This window comes from Vigna radiata, unplaced genomic scaffold, assembly GCF_000741045.1.
Source record: "Vigna radiata var. radiata cultivar VC1973A unplaced genomic scaffold, Vradiata_ver6 scaffold_206, whole genome shotgun sequence".
Classification (NCBI taxonomy): domain Eukaryota; kingdom Viridiplantae; phylum Streptophyta; class Magnoliopsida; order Fabales; family Fabaceae; genus Vigna; species Vigna radiata.
Window position 1 is genome coordinate 266,584 of NW_014542858.1, and position 22,751 is coordinate 289,334.

At 32.8% G+C, this 22,751-nt stretch overlaps 2 protein-coding genes across 2 annotated transcripts; one reads left to right on the forward strand and one right to left on the reverse strand.

Moving 5' to 3' along the window:
- Positions 1 to 7,141: 7,141 nt before the first annotated feature.
- On the forward strand, positions 7,142 to 8,523 carry LOC106780792. The gene is made up of 4 exons (XM_014669096.2): positions 7,142 to 7,410; positions 7,544 to 7,649; positions 7,718 to 7,795; positions 7,942 to 8,523. The coding sequence occupies exons 1-4, from the start codon at positions 7,345 to 7,347 to the stop codon at positions 7,995 to 7,997; spliced, it is 306 nt and encodes a 101-aa protein (XP_014524582.1). The 5' UTR covers positions 7,142 to 7,344; the 3' UTR covers positions 7,998 to 8,523.
- Positions 8,524 to 8,795: 272 nt separating this feature from the next.
- LOC106780796 (axial regulator YABBY 4-like) lies at positions 8,796 to 22,381 on the reverse strand. Its single transcript, XM_022777117.1, has 7 exons — positions 22,224 to 22,381; positions 22,021 to 22,155; positions 21,833 to 21,938; positions 21,688 to 21,736; positions 21,544 to 21,619; positions 21,376 to 21,459; positions 8,796 to 9,197 (listed from the first exon to the last, which is right to left on the reverse strand). The coding sequence occupies exons 1-7, from the start codon at positions 22,302 to 22,304 to the stop codon at positions 9,141 to 9,143; spliced, it is 588 nt and encodes a 195-aa protein (XP_022632838.1). The 5' UTR covers positions 22,305 to 22,381; the 3' UTR covers positions 8,796 to 9,140.
- Positions 22,382 to 22,751: the final 370 nt, after the last annotated feature.

Sequence of the window (22,751 nt, forward strand, 5' to 3'; positions counted from 1 at the left end):
AATACCACCTAGGGATAGGGGTAGGACGATCAATTGCGCTAACTTATGTTTATAATGCGGTATTAATTACTAGGGGAGGCTAGGGATAGCAAGCCAGTAGTTAATATTAGGCCTTTTTCGCCGAGGGATCGGGTTAAGGGGAGGCTTAGAAAGTGGCATAGCAATTAATCAATCTAATAGTCAAGGGTAGTATGTAAGAGAGAGTGGAATAGATGAAATTGTTAGTACCCAACAACATCCATCCATCCATTGTTTTNGTTTGTCAATTGAATCAACTTTACTTTTGCATGTTAATATTTTTATCCTCAAATCTAATTTATTAAATTTTATTTTTCAAGTCTTATTATTTTAATTCACGCGAACGAGAAAGCCATACGAGTCTCTTGGGAAAAACGATACTTGGTCTTACCATTTATATTACTTGTACGATTTGGTACACTTACCAATTTGTCAACAGTGACATCAGAGCTCTTTGGTTAAGTGATTGTTTAATTTGCGTGAATGATGGAGGCACATACAAAATTGATTCCATTGAATGGAGAAAATTATCACTTATGGAAAGGCAAGATGAAGGACTCGCTACTTGTGAAAAATTTGCATCTTCTTGTTTTTGCTTCCAATAAGCCGGAATCTAAGTCAGATGAAGAATGGGATTTTGAACATCAACAGGTATGTGGATTTATCAGGCAGTTTGTTGATGATAATGTTTATAATTTTGTTGCTAATGAGACACATGCGAGAAGCCTATGGGATAAGCTTGAGTCCTTGTATGCCTCTAAAATTGTACTTGCTGAAAAATTTTGTGGAGTTGAAGTACAAGGAAGGAACTCCTGTTTCAAATCACTTGAGTGAATTTCAAGGACGCTATGATCAATTAGCTGGAGTGGGTATAAAATTTGATGATGATCTATTGGGCTTATTCCTATTAAACTCTTTACCAGATTCGTGGGAGACATTTCGGGTTTTCATGATAAGTGCTACCCCTAATGGTGATATTTCTTTGCAAATGGCAAAGAGTGGTACTCTTAATGAGGAGATGAGAATGAAGACACTGGGTATTTCATCTCATTCAGAAGTGCTTATTACAGAGAATAGGGGGAGAAGCCAGAAGAAAGAACAAAGTAGTGGTAGAGATAAAAGCAGGAGCAAGTCCAAGTCTCGGTACAAGAATGTGAAGTGTCACCATTATCACAAAACAGGACATATAAAGAAGAACTGTTTTTTGTGGAAGAAAGAGAACAAAGACAAAAAGGGTAAGCAAAGAGAAAGAGATAATGATGATGGCGATCGTGTTACTATTACTACTACATGTGGTGACCTTGTTTGTCTTTGTGATTATGACACTATTAATCTTGTATCTGATGAGAGCATGTGGATAATTGATAGTGGTGCTACACTGCATGTTACATCCAGGAAGGAGTTCTTCACATCTTATACACCTAGTGATTTAGGAGTATTGAAGATGGGTAATGATGGGGTGTCTAAGGTTATTGGTGTTGGTGATGTTCACTTGCAAACCAACATGGGGATGCAGTTGTTGCTTAGAGGAGTTAAACATGCTCCAGATGTTCGCTTTAACTTGATTTCTGTGCAGGTACTTGATGATGGTGGATTTGATAATCACTTTGGTTCTGGAAAGTGGAAGCTCACCAAAGGTAACTTGATTATGGCTAAAGGGGAGAAAAACTCCAAGCTTTACTGGACAAAAGCTTTGGTTGCTAAAGACAGTGTGAATGTCGTGTATATGGAGTCATCTTTGTGGCACGGAAGGCTTGGGCACATCAATGAAAAGGGGCTTAACTGCTTAGCTAAAAAGGATGTTCTCTTAGGATTGAAGAATGTAGAGTTGGAGAAATGTTCTCACTACATGGCTAGTAAACAAACCATAGTATCCTTCAAGAAGCATCCTCCGTCCAGGAAGTCAGAGTTGCTTGAATTGGTGCATTCTAATGTTTGTGGCCCGTTGAAGGTAAAGTTTTTTAGTGGTGCACTTTACTTTGTTACTTTTATTGATGATTGTTCCAGGAAGCTTTGGATTTATGCACTACAGAGAAAGGACCAAGTGTTGGACAAGTTTAAAGAATTCCATGCTTTGGTTGAGAGGCAGACAGGCAAGAAGCTGAAGTGCATTCATACTGACAATGGTGGTGAATATTGTGGACCATTTGATTCTTATTGTAGACAATATGGTATTTCACATGAGAAGACTCCTCCCAAAACTCCTCAGCTGAATGGTTTAGTGGAGAGGATGAACAGGACATTGATTGAAAGAGTTAGGTGTATGCTTTCTGAAGCAAAATTGCCTAAGCATTTCTGGGGTGAGGCATTGTTTATAGCAGTGCATGTTATTAATCTAAGTCCTACAGTTGCTTTGAACTCTGAGGTGCCAGATAAGATTTGGTTTGACAAGAATGTTACTTATGATCACTTGCGTGTCTTCGATTGTAAAGCATTTTTTCATGTTCCAAAGGATGAAAGATCCAAGTTGGATGTGAAGACAAGGCAATGCATCTTCATTAGTTTTGGTCAGGATGAATTTGGCTACAAGTTGAATGACCCCGTTGAAAAGAAAGTTGTTAGAAGCCGTGATGTGTAATTCATGGAAGATCAAACTATTGAAGATATTGATAAGGTGGAGAAGTCTACTCCTAAGGAAGATGGTAATGTGGTTGATGTTGATCCAATTCGGCTGTCTATTAATGATTTGGATATTGATGTTCATGATGATGAACAACATGGTGATATTGATAATCAGTAGGTTGGAGATAGCTTGAATGTTCCTATCGATAATGTTAATGAAGAGGAACATGATGAGAGTCTTGGTGATGTACTTGAGCTACCTGAAGCTCAACCCAGAAGATCTGACAGGCCAAAACAACCTTCTAAGAAGTACTTTATCGATGAGTATGTGATGTTGACTGATGAGGGTGAACCTGAATGTTATGAGGAGGCCGTTGAAAGTGAAGAAAACCAAAAGTGGTTGGATGCAATGCAGGATGAGATGAAATCTCTGCATGATAATCACACTTATGACTTGGTGAAGTTACCTAAGGGTAAGAGAGCCTTAGAGAACAGGTGGATCTTCAGGGTGAAGCAAGAGAGCAATTCTACATCTATCAGATATAAAGCCAGATTAGTGGTGAAAGGCTTTAGACAAAGAAAGGGTGTTGACTTCAATGAGATTTTCTCACCTGTGGTGAGGATGACATCCATCAGAACCGTGTTAAGTTTAGCTGCTACTCTTGATTTGGAGGTTGAACAGATGGATGTGAAGACAACCTTCCTTCATGGTGATTTGGAGAAAGAGATTTACATGAAGCAACCAAATGGTTTTCTTGTTAAAGGCAAGGAAGACTATGTGTGTAGGCTACGAAAAAGCCTATATGATTTAAAGCAGGCTCCGAGGCAGTGGTATAAGAAGTTTGAGTCTGTTATGTGTGAGCAAGGCTACAAGAAGACTACTTCTGACCATTGTGTTTTTGTCAGGAAATTTTCTGAGAATGATTTCATTATATTGTTGCTATATGTTGATGACATGCTTATTGTTGGAAAAGATGTTTCCAAAATTGATAGGTTGAAGAAGCAACTTGGCGAGTCATTTGCCATGAAAGACATGGGAGCTGCTAAGAAGATTCTTGGTATAAGTATCACTTGTGATAGAAAAAAGAAGAAACTTTGACTATCACAGGAGCACTACATTCAAAAGTTGCTACAAAGATTCCAAATGGAGAATGTTAAGGTTGTAAGTACTCCTCTTGCTACTCATTTTAAGTTGAGTGTTAAACATAGTCCTTCAAATGAAGTTGAGAAGATAACTATGAGCAAAGTTCCTTATGCTTTTGCGGTGGGTAGTTTGATGTATGCAATGGTATGTACAAGGCCTGATATTGCACACGCTGTTTGTAAGTTAGCAGATTTCTGTCAAATCTAAGTAGAGAGCATTGGAATGCTGTGAAATGGATTTTGAGGTATCTTCGTGGTACTAGTGGTTTGAGGCTTTGTTTTGGAGGTGATAAGCCTACTTTGGTGGGTTACTCAGATTCAGATATGGCTGGAAACATTGATTCCAGAAAGTCCACTTCAGGCTATTTGGTTCAGTTTGCAGGGGGAGCCTTGGCTTGGCAATCAAAGTTGCAAAAGTGTGTGGCATTGTCTACTACTGAGGCAGAATTCATTGCACTTACTGAAGCATGCAAGGAGTTGTTATGGGTGAAGAAATTATTGCAGGAACTTGGTTTTGTGCAAGATAAATACTTGTTGTATTGTGACAGTCAAAGTGTTATTCATCTTGGTAAGAATCCAACTTTTCATTCTAAATCCAAACATATTTATCTGAGGTATCATTGGATACGTGATGTTTTGGATGCTAAGTTGGTGGAACTAGCTAAATTTCATACAGATGATAATGGTGCTGATATGATGACCAAGGCATTGTTGTGAGATCGCCGGTTTGGCGAATAACTCCACATAGTTGTGAGGGGGAGATTTGTTGGGTTATTGGGCTCCCTTCCTATGTGGAGAATAGGCCCAAAAAGTGTGGTCCATTATGTCTCATTAGGTTAAAATGAGATGGGTCAGATTAGTAGAGCACAAGAGAATCATTTGAAGAGAAGCAAAAGCCAAGTGAGAGAAAAAGAAAGAGAGAAAGCCATTCCCGCATAACCCTAAACCTGCACTGGTGTTTTTGACGCTGTGAAGTCGTTAACCGTTGGATCGAGCTGATTTTTGGACAGTAGGTTCCAGATATATGGTTCTTCATTCTGACCGTTCGGATTTTCAATCGGAGGTCTAGTTTGGGAGAAATCGGTCCTGTACCAGCAGCCCTGTTTTGGAGAATTTTCATCTTCTTTGTTCTCATTTGTAAGCATTTGTGCTTAGTTAATTTGGCTTATTGAAAATACCATTTGGTGTTATTATTGGAGACTCTTTTGTACCCTATTATTGATCATAGTAGATTTTTCTTTGGTCTGGACGACTCGTGATTTTTACCCTTGCATTGAGAGGTTTTCCACGCTAAAAATTGTTGGTGTCTCTTTGTGCTTTGAATTCTATTTTTGTTTTATTTTTTTGGTGCTCTTCGCAGAATCTCACAAGAAGGGAGATTGAATTTCTACTGCATTATTACTCCTTGATAATTTGTTATTTGTTTTAGCCTTTTTCCATCAAAAACACCTGACAATATTGTACTAGTAAACTTTTAAACAAAGCTATCGAATTTGAACAAAATTAATTTAAAATACTACATATCTTCAAGAAATAATTTTCAGAGTTGCATAACTTGAAATTATTTTCAAAGATACTTAGTCCAATATAGATATTATCCAAAAAATATAAGATTCGAAACATATATATCCAACAAAGCTGAAGCAAAACTATGTTCAAAGTTTAAAAGAAAGTTTGGTAAAGGCAATAATGAATTTTGAACTAGAATGAAAATAGAAAAAATTGGAAGACAAAAAATAGTCGTGGCGTTTTTTGTACGTGAAAGTTATCATTACTAGAATGTGTGAAAAACATTAACAATTATCGATTACCACACCTAAATGTGCTAGTTATCACTACCTGGTCATCCTAAACATAGAAGTAATTATTAGCTACTCATGAAAAACAAGTCAATAGTTAATGTTCTCTGAATATCACTAAAAGAAGCCGTTAGGAAACATTGATGGATTTCTAGTCAAGATCTTCATGTACTGTTTTCTATAAATAAAGCAAATTATTTATACAAATTTTGATCTACTTTGAATTATGAAATTTGTTATACTTTTCTCATCACATTAGTTTTTATGTACATCTACCCAATTGAAAATAGGAATATATTACTAATTAATTAAAAGAATTTTAAAAGCACTCCAACTTAACTTTGTTCCTAACACAAGACCCTTATTTATTGATAAAATTTTATGTTAATTTATTATTTTCAAACTAAAATCTAATCTTTTAATCATAGTACCGAAATTTTCTCTGTTTTCTGAAAATCTAATATTAGGAATTCATGATTTAATTTTTGGGAGATAATATTACCAAAAATAATTTTTGGAGAGAATTTTTTTGTTATGATTTTCACAAAATTATTTTCATGGAGATCAAATTCAAACTTTTCCGAATTAAAAAAAAAAAAAAAAAGAGTCCTACCGCGATGAACATATTGCATTAAGTTTATCAAATGATTTAATATAATAAATAGTGAAAGCTTTTACTAAAAATATGAATTTGCTTGTTAATTTCAATTAAACTTACATAAACATTTTAAAAAATATTTATAATAATCTAAACAAATTTTAATTATTTCCAAAAATAATAATTTTCTCATACCAAAAATCTGCTTAAATTAATTCCAATGCAAATTAAATAGAAAATATTCACAGAAATGATTGAATCCCATCCACTTTCATTCGCATTTAAGAGTACCTACCATTTGTATTGTGTAAATTTTTGGTTATAGGATATGGTTTTGAGCCACCTATAAAATGTATATTCTAGCGACCAAATTCAAACACGCAGTTCCGTTGCATTTCACATCTTTACCTCTTTTATTTATTTTTCAATATATGATTTAGCCAGAATTGTTGTAGCAGGTGAGGTCAAGTAATCATATTCCTCACACTTTTTTCTTTTGTTTTGTTGTTTTTCACTCTGACGTTGATTTGAATCTATCGTTGAGCAAGTGTTATTATTTCCACTTTTTTTCTTTTGTTTTTTTCCCTTTTTGTCGTGATTTGCATCTCTATTGTTTCACTCACACGGAAGCAAGTGGCATCTATGCATCAGATGAGGACCACATATATACCTCTTTCAAGATCGTAACCTTCAAATGTTGCCGCAACAAATGAGGCATTTACTTTCACTTTTTTCAACTTATTACTGCATAATATATGTTAGTCTCACTTCTAATACTGGTTTAACGGGTTAGAATAAAACAAGAGATTCTTCGTTAAATAGAAACATCATAAGATGTTTGGTTACTACTTCAATAATCGAATTTTGAGGTTGCAACTTTAAGTGGTCGTTGGCATGTACACATTTTTGTCGTAAATAGCACACATTCACTCTTTTAAGAAAAAGAAGAAAAAGAGAGAAAAAGAGTGGAAGACGGGGGAACACCACTTCTCTTATCCCTTTAAAGATGAGGTGAATCTATCGTTAGGATTTCTCGAGCTATTTTGGCCCTTCACTCTAGATATGTGTGGATAAGACAATGTTACACTAATTTGAATGTTCTCTACTATATAAAACCCTCCATCAAAATATCTTAAACTCTCGTGTACTTTTGCCCTTTGTTTTCTTTCTTCTATTCCTTTCTTTATTCTCTTTGTTTTTTCCATAACTAGCTACACCAACACAATGCATCACAGTCACCAATACCCGCTTCCTTGTTTGTATTGCCACCCACATAGCTATATTAGGATGGTAATATATTCTATCCGGTGCCCTTTTCTGATATAATATTATATATAGAACTGACAAAGTTTACTTTAAAGACTATTTTTTCTTGATTACTTATTTATATTATTATAAGCTCCGTGCATGGAAAATAATGCAGGTTCAGAATCTCATTGAGAGGTGCATGCTGTTTCACATGAGTCAAGAACAGTGCATAAGGGCTCTGGCAGAACATGCAGGGATTAAACCACTTGTTACTGTTACAGGTCTGTGTTACACTTGGTGTTTCTTCTACAGCTTGATCGTGTGGATTAAACTGTGTTATTTTGTGCAGTGTGGAAAGAGTTGCAAAAGGAGAACAGGGAATTCTTTAGACAATATTTGCAGGTTGTCACTCCCAGACCATCCATAAGTAAGATCCTTTGAACTAAGATGTGTTTCATCTTTTTAACTGAGACGTGTATGAACATGTAAACTAATTATCAAGATTTTATGACCATTAATCTTTTGTAGTGATCACCAGTATAATGATATCAGTTCTGGTTTTTTTCCTTTCAGGTAGATATTTTCAAAGGGCATCAAAATTGGCTAGAAGAAAACCCTGGAACCGATAAAGTGAATGGAGGCTCATGAGTAATCCTTCAAGGGAAAAGTGAGCTAGATTTCTCTGTTAACATTTAGTGAAAGATGGATCAGGGAAATATTAGCAATGACTGATCATTGCAATGAAGTTACTGATTAGCCTAATTTTGTGAGCTTCCCTCTCTAATGGTTTGTGGGTGCAGACTCTTCTTCTTGCCACATATAGCGTGTAGTTCTTTAATACAAGATGCTTTTCTGGGAAGCATTAAAGAATAAAATTGTACCATAGTGGCATTAACTTTAACTTTTGGTGTGTAAGAATGCAATATGTGATTAAAGTCTTTTACATTTCTTTTTGTGTAATTTTCAAATTTCAGGTTAGATTTCTTGGTTTTATTTTTTCTTTTTTTGGTGTCTGTGTTATCCTTATTTCTAGCATTATGATTGCCAGAAAGCTGTTATTGGTACTTGTATAAATTTGACAGTTAATTCAAATGTACCAAACTTAAATATAGAGCCTTTTGGTAAAAGTTAGTAGTAATATGTTTCGGTTTTTTCTGCTTGGACTCAAACAAATTGCACCTTGGCAACCAGTTCATTGTGTTACTGCAGATTTGGTAACACTGTTGACATGACAGTGATTTTCTAAAGCAACAAAAACTTATTTTTTTTATAATTTCACCTTAATTTTATTCTCAACTAGATTCAAACCACCAATCCAAATCCAAATACAATTAGAGATATATGTGGAGAAATGTTCACTTGACCAGTAAACATTTGTGTGATCCTGAAAAATAATGATGCAGATATGTTGGATCACAAAAGGGTGTGAGTCAAAACTATCAATCAGTACTACAAGACACTTTCTAAAGGTTAAAGTCTCAAACATAATGAATGTTTTATCATTCACACTCTTTTGGGAAGTATACTCCATCATTTACACCCATGTAAATGAGTTAAATGTAAAGTCACAATAAGATACGCAATGGGAAAGTAAGAGAGATAGCACAGGTGTAAAGCGAGTGTGAAAACAAAATTGAAGTTTCAGGTTTCAAATTGTTAGCTATCTAGAGTACTCAACTCGTTTTCATTCGATGCAGTGACAACTTCAGTGTTAAGACAGAAAACAGATTGTTGTGATGTGTGCTGAGCCTTCACTCGAAAGGTGTCCTTGATTAGACAGAATTCCTCGGAACCTTTCTTCCACGGAAACCTTGGCCTTCTTTGTTGACCTTAAAGTTTCACAAATGAAGTTAAGTCATATGCACTCTGGCAAAAGTACTGTATTATATAAACAGGGTAGGCTTACATTACCTTAGAAATTCACTACATTACATATACAGCACAGTGTGGGGACACTGACTAGTCACGTTACGAGAATGGAATTTTTTTAGGTTTAAACCCTTTTTTTGTCCTTAACTTAAGTTTTGATGTTCAGTTTAGTCTCAGCTTTTAAAAATGTCGACCTTTAATCCTTATGATATGAAAAATGCATCAAATCAGTCCTATTCGTTAACAAATAACAAGTTTTCATTAAGTGATTTGTTGTTCATAACACCTTCCGTTAACAAATCACAAAATATTAGATATCTAGGTATGAAAACTTGTGATTTATTGTTCATTAAGTGTTGTCATGAGGACTGATTTGATACATTTTTCATATCATAGGGACTAAGGTTGACATTTTTAAAAGCGATAACTAAACTGAACATCAGAACTTAACTTAAGGATCAAAAAAGGGTTTAAACCATCTTTTTATATACAATATTGCTATTCTTTTTTAGCAGAGTTACAGCTACGGGCAAAAGTTATGATTTCTTGGTGAAAGATGTTGTTTTTGTACATTCCATGATTAAAACATTCTCTCTAACATAAGCATCGTAAATCAATTGCGTCCATAAATGCTTCTAATAATAATACTGGGAAAAACATGTTTTTGTTGCCGGTACTTTCACTTAAATTGGTCTTAAATATTAAATATTAGAAAGTAATAATGAAAGAACTCAACTAAAATAAAAAGATGAATACAATAGACTCTACTGTAATTTTATTAAAAGAGAGAAAATTATTATATCTTTTTCTCTAACTTTAAGGAGAAAATATTAATCTTCTGTCTTAAAATTTGAAAAAAGAATATAAAAATAATTTCAAAAGGAAAACTTATTTTGGTGAAATTAGTCCAATTCTCGTATTATGTTTCGATCTTGTTATTATGTTCTCTATCTTTTCTGATACATCACAGTAGAATCGAACTCACATAAAATTGTCAATGCTAATCACGTTGTCATAATATATTATAGGTTTTTACATATTATAGGTTTTTACTAGTGTAAATATTTGCATATCCATATTTCATTCCTTTACTACCTTTCGAATAAAGCGGTGATACGATACCTATGTGTTTTATTCTAGAATACATAACAGGATTTCTTGGAATGTGCAAGATACTCTGATTGTCACAATATACAACAAGTTTTTGTTCTTAGTGTTCAAGTTCCGCTTTTTTAACCTTTGAATCTATAACTTTTTTGCATGCTTGAGTAGTTACCATGTATTAAACTTTTGTAATAAAGAGAGCAACTACATTATAAAGTGCATACCAACTTATTGTCCGTCCCTCCTATAAGTGTAAACATATAATTAATAGTAGATCTTCTTTGATTTAAACCATTTAGCCATTTCTATTTTTTTTCGGTTCTTACATTTTGTTCTCCTTCTTTTAAAGTTTTCCAATTGAGTCTTTATAACTGCTAATTTGAAGCAATTGAGCCCCTGCCGTTAAATTTCGTTAACGGAATTAGAATTGTGCACAGGTGTGGTGAGATGACGTGTTAAATGATTGTGTAGGAGGTGAAATGTAGTACTGTTAGGAGTAAATCCAGACTGACTTGTTAAATAATTCTGGTTTGCTAGACACTGCATGTTCTTAAATTCACAACCACACTCTTCCCCATTTAATGATGATATATTCTCCATGATTCTCCGATCAGCTCACGGATGAAGATAATACACCCAATTATTTTATGATAATTGGGTATATACCGATTCAAAACCACAACCACCACAATTGCAATTACATTTTCTCATCTCTTATCCTTCTCTCTCTTTCTCCATATATAAACAAAGCTCAACCCTGATCCCCTTCCTCATCACCGCCACCAAAACCACCGTCCTCTCTCAACTTTCCTCCAATTCCCTTTTGGGTTTTGTAATTTGGTTCATTGGGTCTTCAAATCTGTCAATTTTTCCTCCGTTTAACGCGAAACGAGAGAAAGGGGAGAAGGAGTAGAAAGAGAAGAGGGATCGATTTTGATTTCGGATTTTGGGGGTGTGTGGGGTTAAGACCCGGGGTTGTAGCTTTGTAGACATCACGGCTATTCAACAAATTCGCCACTCGCTCGCACATGCCCGTTGTGGCCGCAATTTAAAACCATGATGTTATCTATTTGATGGACTTTGGATTTTGCTCATTTGTGTATTTTGTGGTGTTTTGGGGACAGGTGCGAGGTTGCCTTTATATGCTTTGAAGAGGGTTGACAAGGTCGCTGAAAAGGAGTTGCGTTTCTTCAAGCTCGATGTTTTATTTTTGTTCTAGTTGTGTCATTATGTTATGCGTTTTTGTTTTATCTAAGGCTCGATGTTTTTTTTATGTTGTTTTTCTTTTCCTTGTTTGTAGTTGTTTCATGATTTGTTTTTAAGTATTTTGAGTTTGGTGGTGTAGTGGGAAGAATGCATGCAGAGAGGGCTTTTCCGTTATGATGTCATAGCCTATGAGACCCTAGTGGAGGAGAAAACAACCCTGGTACTGTGATTTCTGGGTTTCCTTTTGTAGGATTTATGCATAAGGAAAAAGATGAAGCTTACGTTTGAGAGTGAAATTTGCGATTGGGGTTTTAGGGTTCTTCGTAATGAGCTTTCGCAGTTTGGGTGTTAAGTGTGAACTAGGGACGATTTGAAGGTTGATGGTTGTCCAACGAAGGTGTAGTGGTTCTGTGGTGAAGGAGAAGAAGATGATGAAGACGCGGAGGATATTGGAGGCTTGATGAAGAAGATGAACTCGTAACGGTGATTTGGGTTGCGCCTTCGCGAAGATGCTTCATGATGGTGTTGTTGTGCTTTGCGAGGAACGACGGTTCTACGGTGGCCTGAAAGGTGTTGATGGTGGCCAGGGGCACATGGTGGCTGTCACATTGGAATCGAAAATTTTGCAACGTTTCACTTCTAAATATGCCATGTTTAAGTAACTAGACACGTCATCCCACCACCTGTACACAATTTTAACTCCGTTAACCAAATTTAACGGTAAGGGCTCAATTGCTTCAAATTAGCAGTTATAAGGATTCAAAAGGGGGTACTTTAAAAGAAAGGACCAAAATGGGAGAACCGAACGAAAATAGGGACGCCTAAATGGTTTAAACCATCTTCTTTTATCAAGATCATATGTAAAATCTGAATTAACATAGCATTTGACAACTACTTTTGATCATTCAAAACATAATATAACAATTGAGGTTCCTTTAACATATCTAAGGGTCCTCTTAATAACACTCTAATGCTTGATAATGACATATTTTTCCTTGATTTCAGTATTGAAATGAGAGAAAATGTCAACTCTTTCTTAGCTTTTTACCTTTTTTATCAATTTGTTATGTTTCTAAGTAGTTACATCTTGAGTTGTATTGGTTCAAATTTCATCACTAATCCCCACTTTTTGGTTGGTAGATCATTTACATGAAGCTTGTTGGCGAATCCGAAGAATGGAAGAACCACAAAGTTTGAATGAATGTAAAAGAGGAAATATGGAGCAAAGATTATTGTTGTCGTTGGGGTGCAGCAGAGCCTCATTCTTCTCTGGAATGTTGTAGCTGGGGTGTAGTTGAGCGCCTTGCTCTTTGGAAGGCTACCGCTGGGGTGCAGTTGAGCGCCCTGCTCTCTGGAAGGCTGCCCCTGGGGTGCAGCTAAGCAGTGGCGACGCTGATGTGGAAAAAATAGGTCTTTTTAAGCTTAAAACGCGACCAGCTCTGGATCTTTCGCTACCCAGACACATTTCTCTCATTTTGGAGCTCTTGGAGGCAAGCTAGGAGTTGTGGGAACAATCCTTCTTCATCCTTGGGTCTTCTTCCTTCTTCCATTTCTACCATTGTTGTAAGCTTGGGCTGTCCATTCATGAAGAGCTAGTTTTAGTGTTGTTGGGGATTGATGTAGCCACTGAACTCTTATGTAAACTAATATGTTTTGAATGAATATATGCCTCTTTCATTGATTGTTAGTGTTTAATTTCTTCTCTTAATGCTCGTTGTGAAGTTGCTACCCATGACATGATTTTAAGGTTTGCTTGATATTGGGAAATGTTGGGCAAATCTAGACTTGTATTAAACACCTAAAGGAAATAGTATCTAGGGATAGAACTAGGACCTTTGGTTGTGTTAAATCTCAAATCTTAATGCGAAAATACTTGTTAGGTTTTCCAAGGGATTAGAGCCTAATGAGGAAGTCTAGGATCTCTCTACCAAGGGATTGAGATTTGAGTAAATTAGTAGATTGACATTGACATATTAATAAAGAGAAGTGAGTTTCTATGCATAAGAGTGAAGTAAGTGAAATCATACCCCCAACAATATTATTTCATATCATTTCTAATCTCTCCATTTCAAAGTGTTTGAGCATCTAAGATCACTTTTATTATTTATGTTTCATGTTTACTTTAATTGCACCAAAACTCAAAATATAGAATCATTCTTTAGTCTAAGTTAGAAATTATACGATTGTTCGGTGAAACGAGTCTCTTGGGAAATGATATTCGGTCTTACCGGTTTTATTACTTGAAACGATTTGGTACACTTGCCAAAGTCTCAACAATGCTCTCTACCAAGATTTGCAATGAACTTTCTAATCACTCTCACTATTTATGCAATGTCTAGTCTTGTACAAATCATGTCATAATAAGGCTTCCATCCACTTGAAACATTTTCATTGTCTTTGTTTCATTTCTAGGACTCAGTTGAGAATAAACTACAATTGATTTGAAATGAGTGTATAAATTGGTTTGCAACCTTACATGTTGAAGCGTCACAAGAATTATAGTAAGTCAATATTATTTTGAGAAAGCCAAACCTTCCTATCTTTTTGTCTTGGTAAATTTGCAACCCAAAAATCTTATTTGTTGGAACCAAGTTCGTCATATCAAACTTCCAAGCTAATTATGCCTTCAATTCTTGTATTTGAACTCTATTGAAGCCTAACTCCAACATATCATCCACATACAATAATAGGATAATAAAATAATTCTCATCAAACTTATTGTAATAGGTACAATGGTCTAAACTCAATATTTTGTAACCAAGACTTATAATAAAGGAATCAAACCTCTTGTACCAACAATTGACATTTATAAATTTTCTAGTTCCTTAAAGTCTTTTGGTTAAAGCATATATATATATATATATATATATATATATATATATATATTCTATCCAAGTTTTTAATGAATAAAAAGTAATTTTTACATCCAAATGCTCAAGATATAAATCAAATGCAATACCTAAGCCAAAAAAAACTCTAATTGTTGTCAATCTAACAATTAACGAGAATATCTCACTAAAGTTAATGCCTTGTTTTTTTAGCATACTCCATTATTATTAATCTAGCACGATATTGTTCAACTTGATCATTGTTATCTCATTCAATCTTATATTTGAAACTAATGACTTTTTGACTTTTTGGAAGCTTAATAAGCTTCCATGTCTTATTGTTGGGATAAACTTAAATTTTAGAGATTTATTATTTTATTAGGTTTGGGTATAGTAATATTTGGTTTGATTTGATAGAGATAAAAGAGAAATGGGTAGTTATGATTTTGTGTTTATTAGGTAGAATATTATTTTATGATAGAATAAGGAGATTTTAGTTTAGGTAAGTTATATTTTATTGTCAGTTTTTATTATTTGTAATTGGCCCAAAGCCCAATTTGCACCTATTTAAAGGTTGTCAAGGTTTAATGAAAATTACCCACAATGGATTGAAGAGTAAAATTATTTGTGTGGATCACGTTATGAGTGTGCATAGTGAGATTTTCCCAACATCGGTATCAGAGCTGATGGTTTGGTTGGGAATGCTTCCGCTAGAGGGGGAGTGAGTGAGAGAAAAAGACACAAATAAGAGGGAGAGTCAAATATTTTTTGTCTAATTTTTGTTCTAGGATAACGAGCTAATTAAGAATCCTTTATTTTTTTACCTAATCGCTCTTTTGATTTTGGAAAAAATATCTTTATCAATATACTATTTCTTTTACATATTTATCGCTATCCCAAAATACCAAAAGATAATGGCAAATAGTTATATAGTTAGGACTCATAAAAAACATAACCCATTTACCAGAAAAGCTTTTCCCACATCAAGCACTAACCTATTTTTAACATACAATTAGATGGGGTAATGATCCAAATAAAAAAGAAACGAAAGCTCGATGCTGATCGGCTTCAAATTTTGAGAAGTGGGGAAGTTCGGAACACTCAAGGCCGAGAGAGAAGAATGAAGAGAGAGAAGAATGAAGAGAGAGAAGAATGAAGAGAGAGAAGAATGAAGAGAGAGAAGAATNGAGAGAGAAGAATGAAGAGAGAGAAGAATGAAGAGAGAGAAGAATGAAGAGAGAGAAGAATGAAGAGAGAGAAGAATTTAAGTTTATGGGGGAGTTTGTTGGGATAAACTTAGAATTTAAGTTTATGGGGGAGTTTGTTGGAATAAACTTAGAATTTAAGTTTATGGGGGAGTTTGTTGGAATAAACTTAAATTTTAGAGATTTATTATTTTATTAGGTTTGGGTATAGTAATATTTGGTTTGATTTGATAGAGATAAAAGAGGAATGGGTAGTTATGATTTTGTGTTTATTAGGTAGAATATTATTTTATGATAGAATAAGGAGATTTTATTTTTAGAAAGTTATATTTTATTGTCAGTTTTTATTATTTGTAATTGGCCCAAAGCCCAATTTGCACCTATTTAAAGGTTGCAAAGGTTTAATGAAAATATCTAAACCACTTACACCACTTGAAAAGTTAAAAACTCTCATTCATTTAGAAGACAATACAAATTATAGCTTGTCATAGCAAATTGTGAGTGTCGAGATAAAGAATCACCGAAAGGATTATTCCTTCTATATGCTATGGTGGTATCCTTTAAAAAGATGTAATTTATTTGTTCACTTTGTAGTTTATTTTTTTTATTTTTTTATTTTTTTTTTTTGCAATAACTACATCTCTAAGAACCACCTTATGGGTAATGGGTTTCTATAGGTGATACCCTTCATATTATCAACATAATCCAAGAATATACATTTTTTGGATTTTAGGCCCAACTTTACTCTTTCTTGGGAGTTATACATCACATATATAGGACAACCTAATACATGTAAGGAAGAACAATCAGTTGGTTTTCCATTTGAGCTTTCTATCCGTGCTTTCAAACCTTTCATTAACAAATAACTTTAACTACCTATAAAGAATTGGTCATTGTTATTCTTAGCATAATTCTTGTTTTAGTCTAAAGAGGTTTTTTATGTGCTCTACCACACCATTTTGTTGAAGTGTACGTGGAATAATAAATGGTCTTGTAATACCTTTTTGCTTTCAAAATGTTAAAAAGTCGCCATATACATATTTTCCTCCATTATTTATCCTCAAGAACTTAATTTTTTTTTCTTTTCAATTTCAAGCTCTACTCATGCTTTGAATTCCTAAATACTACATACACATTTAACTTCCTCTTAATAGGATACATAAAAATTTCCTAAAATAATTATCAGTAAATGATACAAAATATTTTTCTCCTTCGAGAGATTATACTAGCGATTCCCAAACAACATAATGTAAGTAGGATATGTGTTTACTTCTAGTATCCATGCTAGCAAACTTCAATCTATGTTGCTTGTTTATCACAAAATGCTTGCAAGAGGGTAAAGCAACCTTTTTGAGCCTAGACATGAGATTATGTTCTACAAGTATTTTCATATCTCGCTCTAACATATGACAGTCTATAATGACACATCATCATCACTTCCTTTTGACTTGTTGATGCAATTGTTGTATTTGCTTCTTACAATGTATCTCCCAAAAACACATGCAAATTTCTCACAATCTTTTATTCTTTCATCGCTATCAATTAAGATCCTAGCTTTAGTATGGATCTTATGCTAGATGTTATCTAATTACCCAATAAATAATAGATTATTCTTTGAAGTTTTTCACATGGTGTACCCCTTAAACTATGTGTACAATATCATCTTGCATTTTTATTTTGACGGTATCGACTTAGTGAGTTTTAAGGCATTATCATTTTCCATGAACACTGATCTACCTAAAATTGGTTTATAAGTGCAAAACCAATGTCGATCTAAAGTCATGTGCCAAGCTACACTTGAATCCACCATACTTATCTTGTAATTTTTTTCCATTATTAGAACTAATTACTATATCACTCACTAAAAGATCTCCATCTTCTAAGGTATTTGCATCACAACCTTGTGAACTTGATGCTTTAGAGTTCTTTTCTCCATTCTTCATATGACAACAATGTTCCTCTACAAGTTCTCTTTTGCCATAATGCTAGCATTTGGTATAGTTCTTACTTAGAGACTTTTATTTATCACGAGTTAAACTTCCACTAGTCACATTTTGTTTATCTACCTCGAATCATCATCAAAGCTTTTGATTGCTTTGAACTCTCCTCCCTTCTTTCTTACTTTTTCACTATTCTTTTCCAAGAATAACTTTGACAACATCTTCAAAATGTAGGTGTCCATCCATATTATATTGATGTGCTAGAGTTTTACGAGAGGATATAGTATAAATGTTTTTCTTTAAAACTAATACTAGATAAAATTTCATCTGCAATTGTAAATGAAAATTTGCTATAACATTATATTTAATTACTTTTGAGATTTATCTATGATGTTCATAGATCTTTCATTAATTGCATAGGCACAATTTTCCTTTCTCAGAATTGTCTTTATAAGCTTAGTTTCCATAATGAGAAATTATTCCTATTAAACTTCTCTATCTTATATTTTGCCATCATGGCAGTAAAATTAACTTGTGCACTTTTTCCTATGAATAATATTGTCTACTAGAATAATGAAAATTACATCGTGAACCAATACATCATTAGGTTTCCAAGAAAGACAAATGAGTCACTAATTAAATACCAAAGTCTTTCTTTAGGTACTACTTTCATATAGAAATGCACGACCATAATACCGCCACACTTGATATCTAGTAAAAAAATCATTATGTTTTTTTTATTGTAAAAGATCAAATTAGTTGTTATCACATAACGTATTCAAATTTATTGGTTAAAACAAAATTTCTATGTCAATTCCAGAATAGTTATATAAACAGATAGTATAAAAACTCCACTTTCTACATTGATTAAGGCCAGAATCGATATAGAAGATTCAAAGTGGCAACAGATTTACTATACACTCTAATAATCCTTTCGAGATCAGAAATTCTGGCTTTCTCCTCAAATGCATCCTTGTTCAGGTTATTGCTTCTATAATTGGGGAGTTTCAACCTTTTCCTCTCCTCTAACTACTCCAATCTCGATTGTGTGAACTGAGCCGTCATTCGTCCCCACTAACATAAACACTCCAATGCAACGTCATTATTATCATCATTTTGTATTTTATTTGAAGCGTTTTAAGAAACGAGAGACTGGAAGTGGTGTGTTGGTACCTTAATAATGGACATCTGGCCCCAAAACATAGTGAATATTACTGCTATTAAACTCTTTGAAGTTCTTGACGTAGTCTCTTCCTTGGAGGAAGAATGTACTTCCCATAACAACATTGGTGAGGTGCTCCTCCAAGTTGAGAGCCTCTCTTGTAAGGACGATGGGAAGGAACATTTTAAGGCTTTTGAGCATCACTTGGAGCTTTTGTGGGTTTGGGTATTCCAAAATCGAGGAGAAAAGAAGAGGGGGAAAGAGAAGGTAAGCGGTGTGTCAGTGTTTTGGGATCTTGAGAGCAAGAAGAAGGGGAAGAAAGAAGAGAATAAGGATTATGAATTTGAGAATCCTATATGTCTGTATTTACAAATAAAAAATTAAGAAACTAATTTCTATGTTGATCATAACTAGAACCAATACAGAAAGTTTTCTCCTTTATTACAAAAAATTCTATCACACTCACTTTCTATACTAATTATAATTAGAACTGATATATAAAATTTTCTTTTTTATTAAAAAATGTCATCATATCCACTTTTTATATTAATTATAACTACAACTAGTATAAAATATTATCTTATTTATAATTATGGTACTACTATGTCACTTATTATAATGATTAAATTATAACTGATATAAAAAATGGTTATAAAAATTAGTTTTCCACTAATAATTTTTCTACAACACTATTCTAACAATAATAATAATAGTATAATACAATATTTTGCAAAACTTTAATACCATTATTTGGTACTAGAGTAGCAACATAAAAACTCAACTAAAACAAAAAATAAAAATAAATAACAAAATAGATCATATACAATACTAAAATTTTTTTTTAAAAAAATCCAATATCTTTTTCTATAATGCCAAGTGGTAAACAATAACACAAATCTTTTAAAAATAGAAAAAACAACAACAGAACCTTAAAGAAAAAAATAGTTTTCCTTAATTATTTTTTCTCAAATACTAAAGGATTAAAGTAATAGGAAAGAAAAGGAGGTGTACATGTTGTAAGAAAACAAGAAAAGTAAAAATCGAAATAATTTTTTTTTTCAATATAATGTTAGAATTGCTAACATATAACACTTCTCTTCTCAAAATATATATTTGTTGTGTGTGTTTTAGTAATTTTTTTTCTTTCTAGAATCAGTGTTATTATAAAAAAGTGTATTAAGATTAAAATTTAGTTTAAACTGGTATTGACTGAATCCTAATCTGTATTCAACACTTACTGATTGACGAGTTGATTGGATTTGCTTGAAGTTTGGCATGAAAAGTTTTGATCTTGAATACAAAATTTATTATTCATTAGGTCTTGTATCAAAGGAAAAAACTAACATTTAATCATTACATGAAAATATATTATTTTTATCACGAAAAATATTTTTTTATAAACATTATAAAAATCTTCAAAGTAATAAGAATTTTGTTAATACAAAAATAATATTGTGTAATTTTAAAATAATACTTAATACGTTAAAATAAGATTTATGATTATAATAAAAATAAGATGAGATAATAAGATATTTTATATTCTATAGAAAGATTTATTGGTACGAAATACAATATCTCAATATATTAAAATATTAAACGAAAATAACAAGAGAGGTTTGATATTAAGTATGTTATGTGGGAATTTTGAAGTTTGCCAATTGAGAGAAGAAAAGTCTATAAACATATTAATTCAAAAAATACATGAATTAAAATTAAGTCTGACTAGAAATATATGTAAAACACTCATTTTTTTTTCTTGTAATGTAATAACAATGTAGAATGTTTTTACAATAAAATTTCTCTGGTGTCTGTATATGTGTTTATTAAAAGATAGTTAAAGATTAAAGAATGAAATAATAAATATTTTTAAATTTATGTTTTGAACAGAATTAATATGAAAAATATTTATAAGTAAAAAAAGTTAATATATTTGTAAAAATATAAATAACACACTTTGTAAATATATATATATATATATATATATATATATATATATATATTCTTTTCTGTAGCGTAATAATAATAATAATAATGTAGAATGCTTTTATAATAGATAAATGGTTACATCTGACTATGATAGATGAGTGTGAGGAGAATAAGTCTTTTCTACTGAAATAATTAATAAGTCTTGTTAAGTAATTGTACTATTTTTCTGTTGGATAAATTGACACTCCCATGCCACACTGCCAAAACAAATCAGCTCCTATTCAAACACACTCGACATACATTTGGATAAAATGAAAACAAAAAGTCATTTGAATAAGAAAAAAATAAAGAAAAATTAGAAAAATTCATTTTTATTTATATATTATTATATTTTACTTATTAAAAGACTTGATATTAGAATCATTTTTATTGAATTTCGTAATAACTAAATATTTTACAAAATATATCATTGTTTGAAAAATTACCTTTTATAATATGTTTTGGCATCAAAATTATTATAAAATATTGCGTTTTATTAGAAATTAAATTATAAAATGTTTCCTTTATATATTTTATGAAAGTCACATAAAACATCATTTATAACTAATCATATATATAAAAGTTACATTACAGTTTATTATGAAACTTTGGTTATTTTTTTTTTTATCTCTCTTCCCATATGACATTATATACTTATAAATTTATAACTTGTATTCCTTATCTAAATAAATATTAAGAGTTGGTGAATATTTTGGATATGGTTTTACCTGGGAAGCATTGGGAGACTCTAGATGCAGAATTTTACAGCTGTCTGCTTCTCCTTTGCAGTTTGAAGGGGGGAAATTGGCCCACTAAAAATCACCAAAAACAAACGTAAACAAAAAACTACCTTTCTTCACCACAACACAACTTACTGTGCAGGTCAAAAGCCTTACATTTTTTGCCGCAGTGCTGAAAGCTTCTCTGTGGGCCATTTTAGGGTTTTCAGCTTTTAGCCTTTTAATCTCTTCTCTGCATATTTAACTAATATCAGCATTAGAGTTATTCCAAGTTATAAATTTGTGCTGTTAAAACATTACTTGATGAAGCGGTTATAAGCAGATGGTGTCCTCTGTCTCTTCTCTGGGGCTGAAAACATTAATTCCAACATGAAAAATTAATAAATTAACAAAACTTGCTTCAATAAGCTTAATCTTCGTAATATTTATCAAAGTTTTTACGTACGTTTATTCACAACGCTGGAAGTTTGAGGCGTCTTCTCTTCCTCACAATCATAATAGGTTACTATGGATGAACTATACTTCTTCAAAGGCTTGTCTGCACCCTTTGGCTGCAGAATGGAGAAAGAGAAGCAAGAATGAGGATATTCATAAAGAATAATGGAGAGAGAATCGAAAGGTAACGAAGATGACCTCAACAGGAGAAAGAGAAGCAAGAAGGTGGAAAGGGAAAAAGGAAGTTTTGTTCATATTAACAGAGAGAAGGCTTGTGCAGTGGCCGCATCTGACTGTCGCCACCGTTGATAAACTGCTGCATGGGACGCTTACCTGCACCTTACAACATTGAATTGGAAACAGAAATATGAAAAGGAAGAATTAAAAGCAACATACGTTACCATTAATATTGTGGTACAGAATCCACATTCTACGTAACATATCTGTTCTGGAAGATCGAAATGATGGTTCAGTGTTGACATGGCTGTCGTGCATGTGTTTCAAGTGTATGAGAAAGAGAGAGGGAGAAAGAGATTGAAGATGTAGCTAACTGTACACAAGTAAGAATTTATAGCTCAAAGTGATAATTTCTCTCTCCCTTTAATGATTTCTTAATATTTAGAGGTTCAAGTCCAAAATTACCGTCACTCCCTTATAAGAACATCGTTTATGATCATTTCTAATTTAAAGGTGATATTTAAATTTGAAAAATTATATATTTATTCAAAAGTGGATGGAATAATCAATTCAAAAAGAGGTTAACCAAACCAAAGCTCATGAAAGAACTTTGTGGTTCATCTACAGCAATAAGTGGAAAATAAGAACAAGTTGCCAAAAAGAAATAGATTAAGACTAGAGGAAAGCATGCTATCTTCAAAATAAAATATAAGATTAAATATGTATTTAGTTCACACAAATTAAAATTTGTC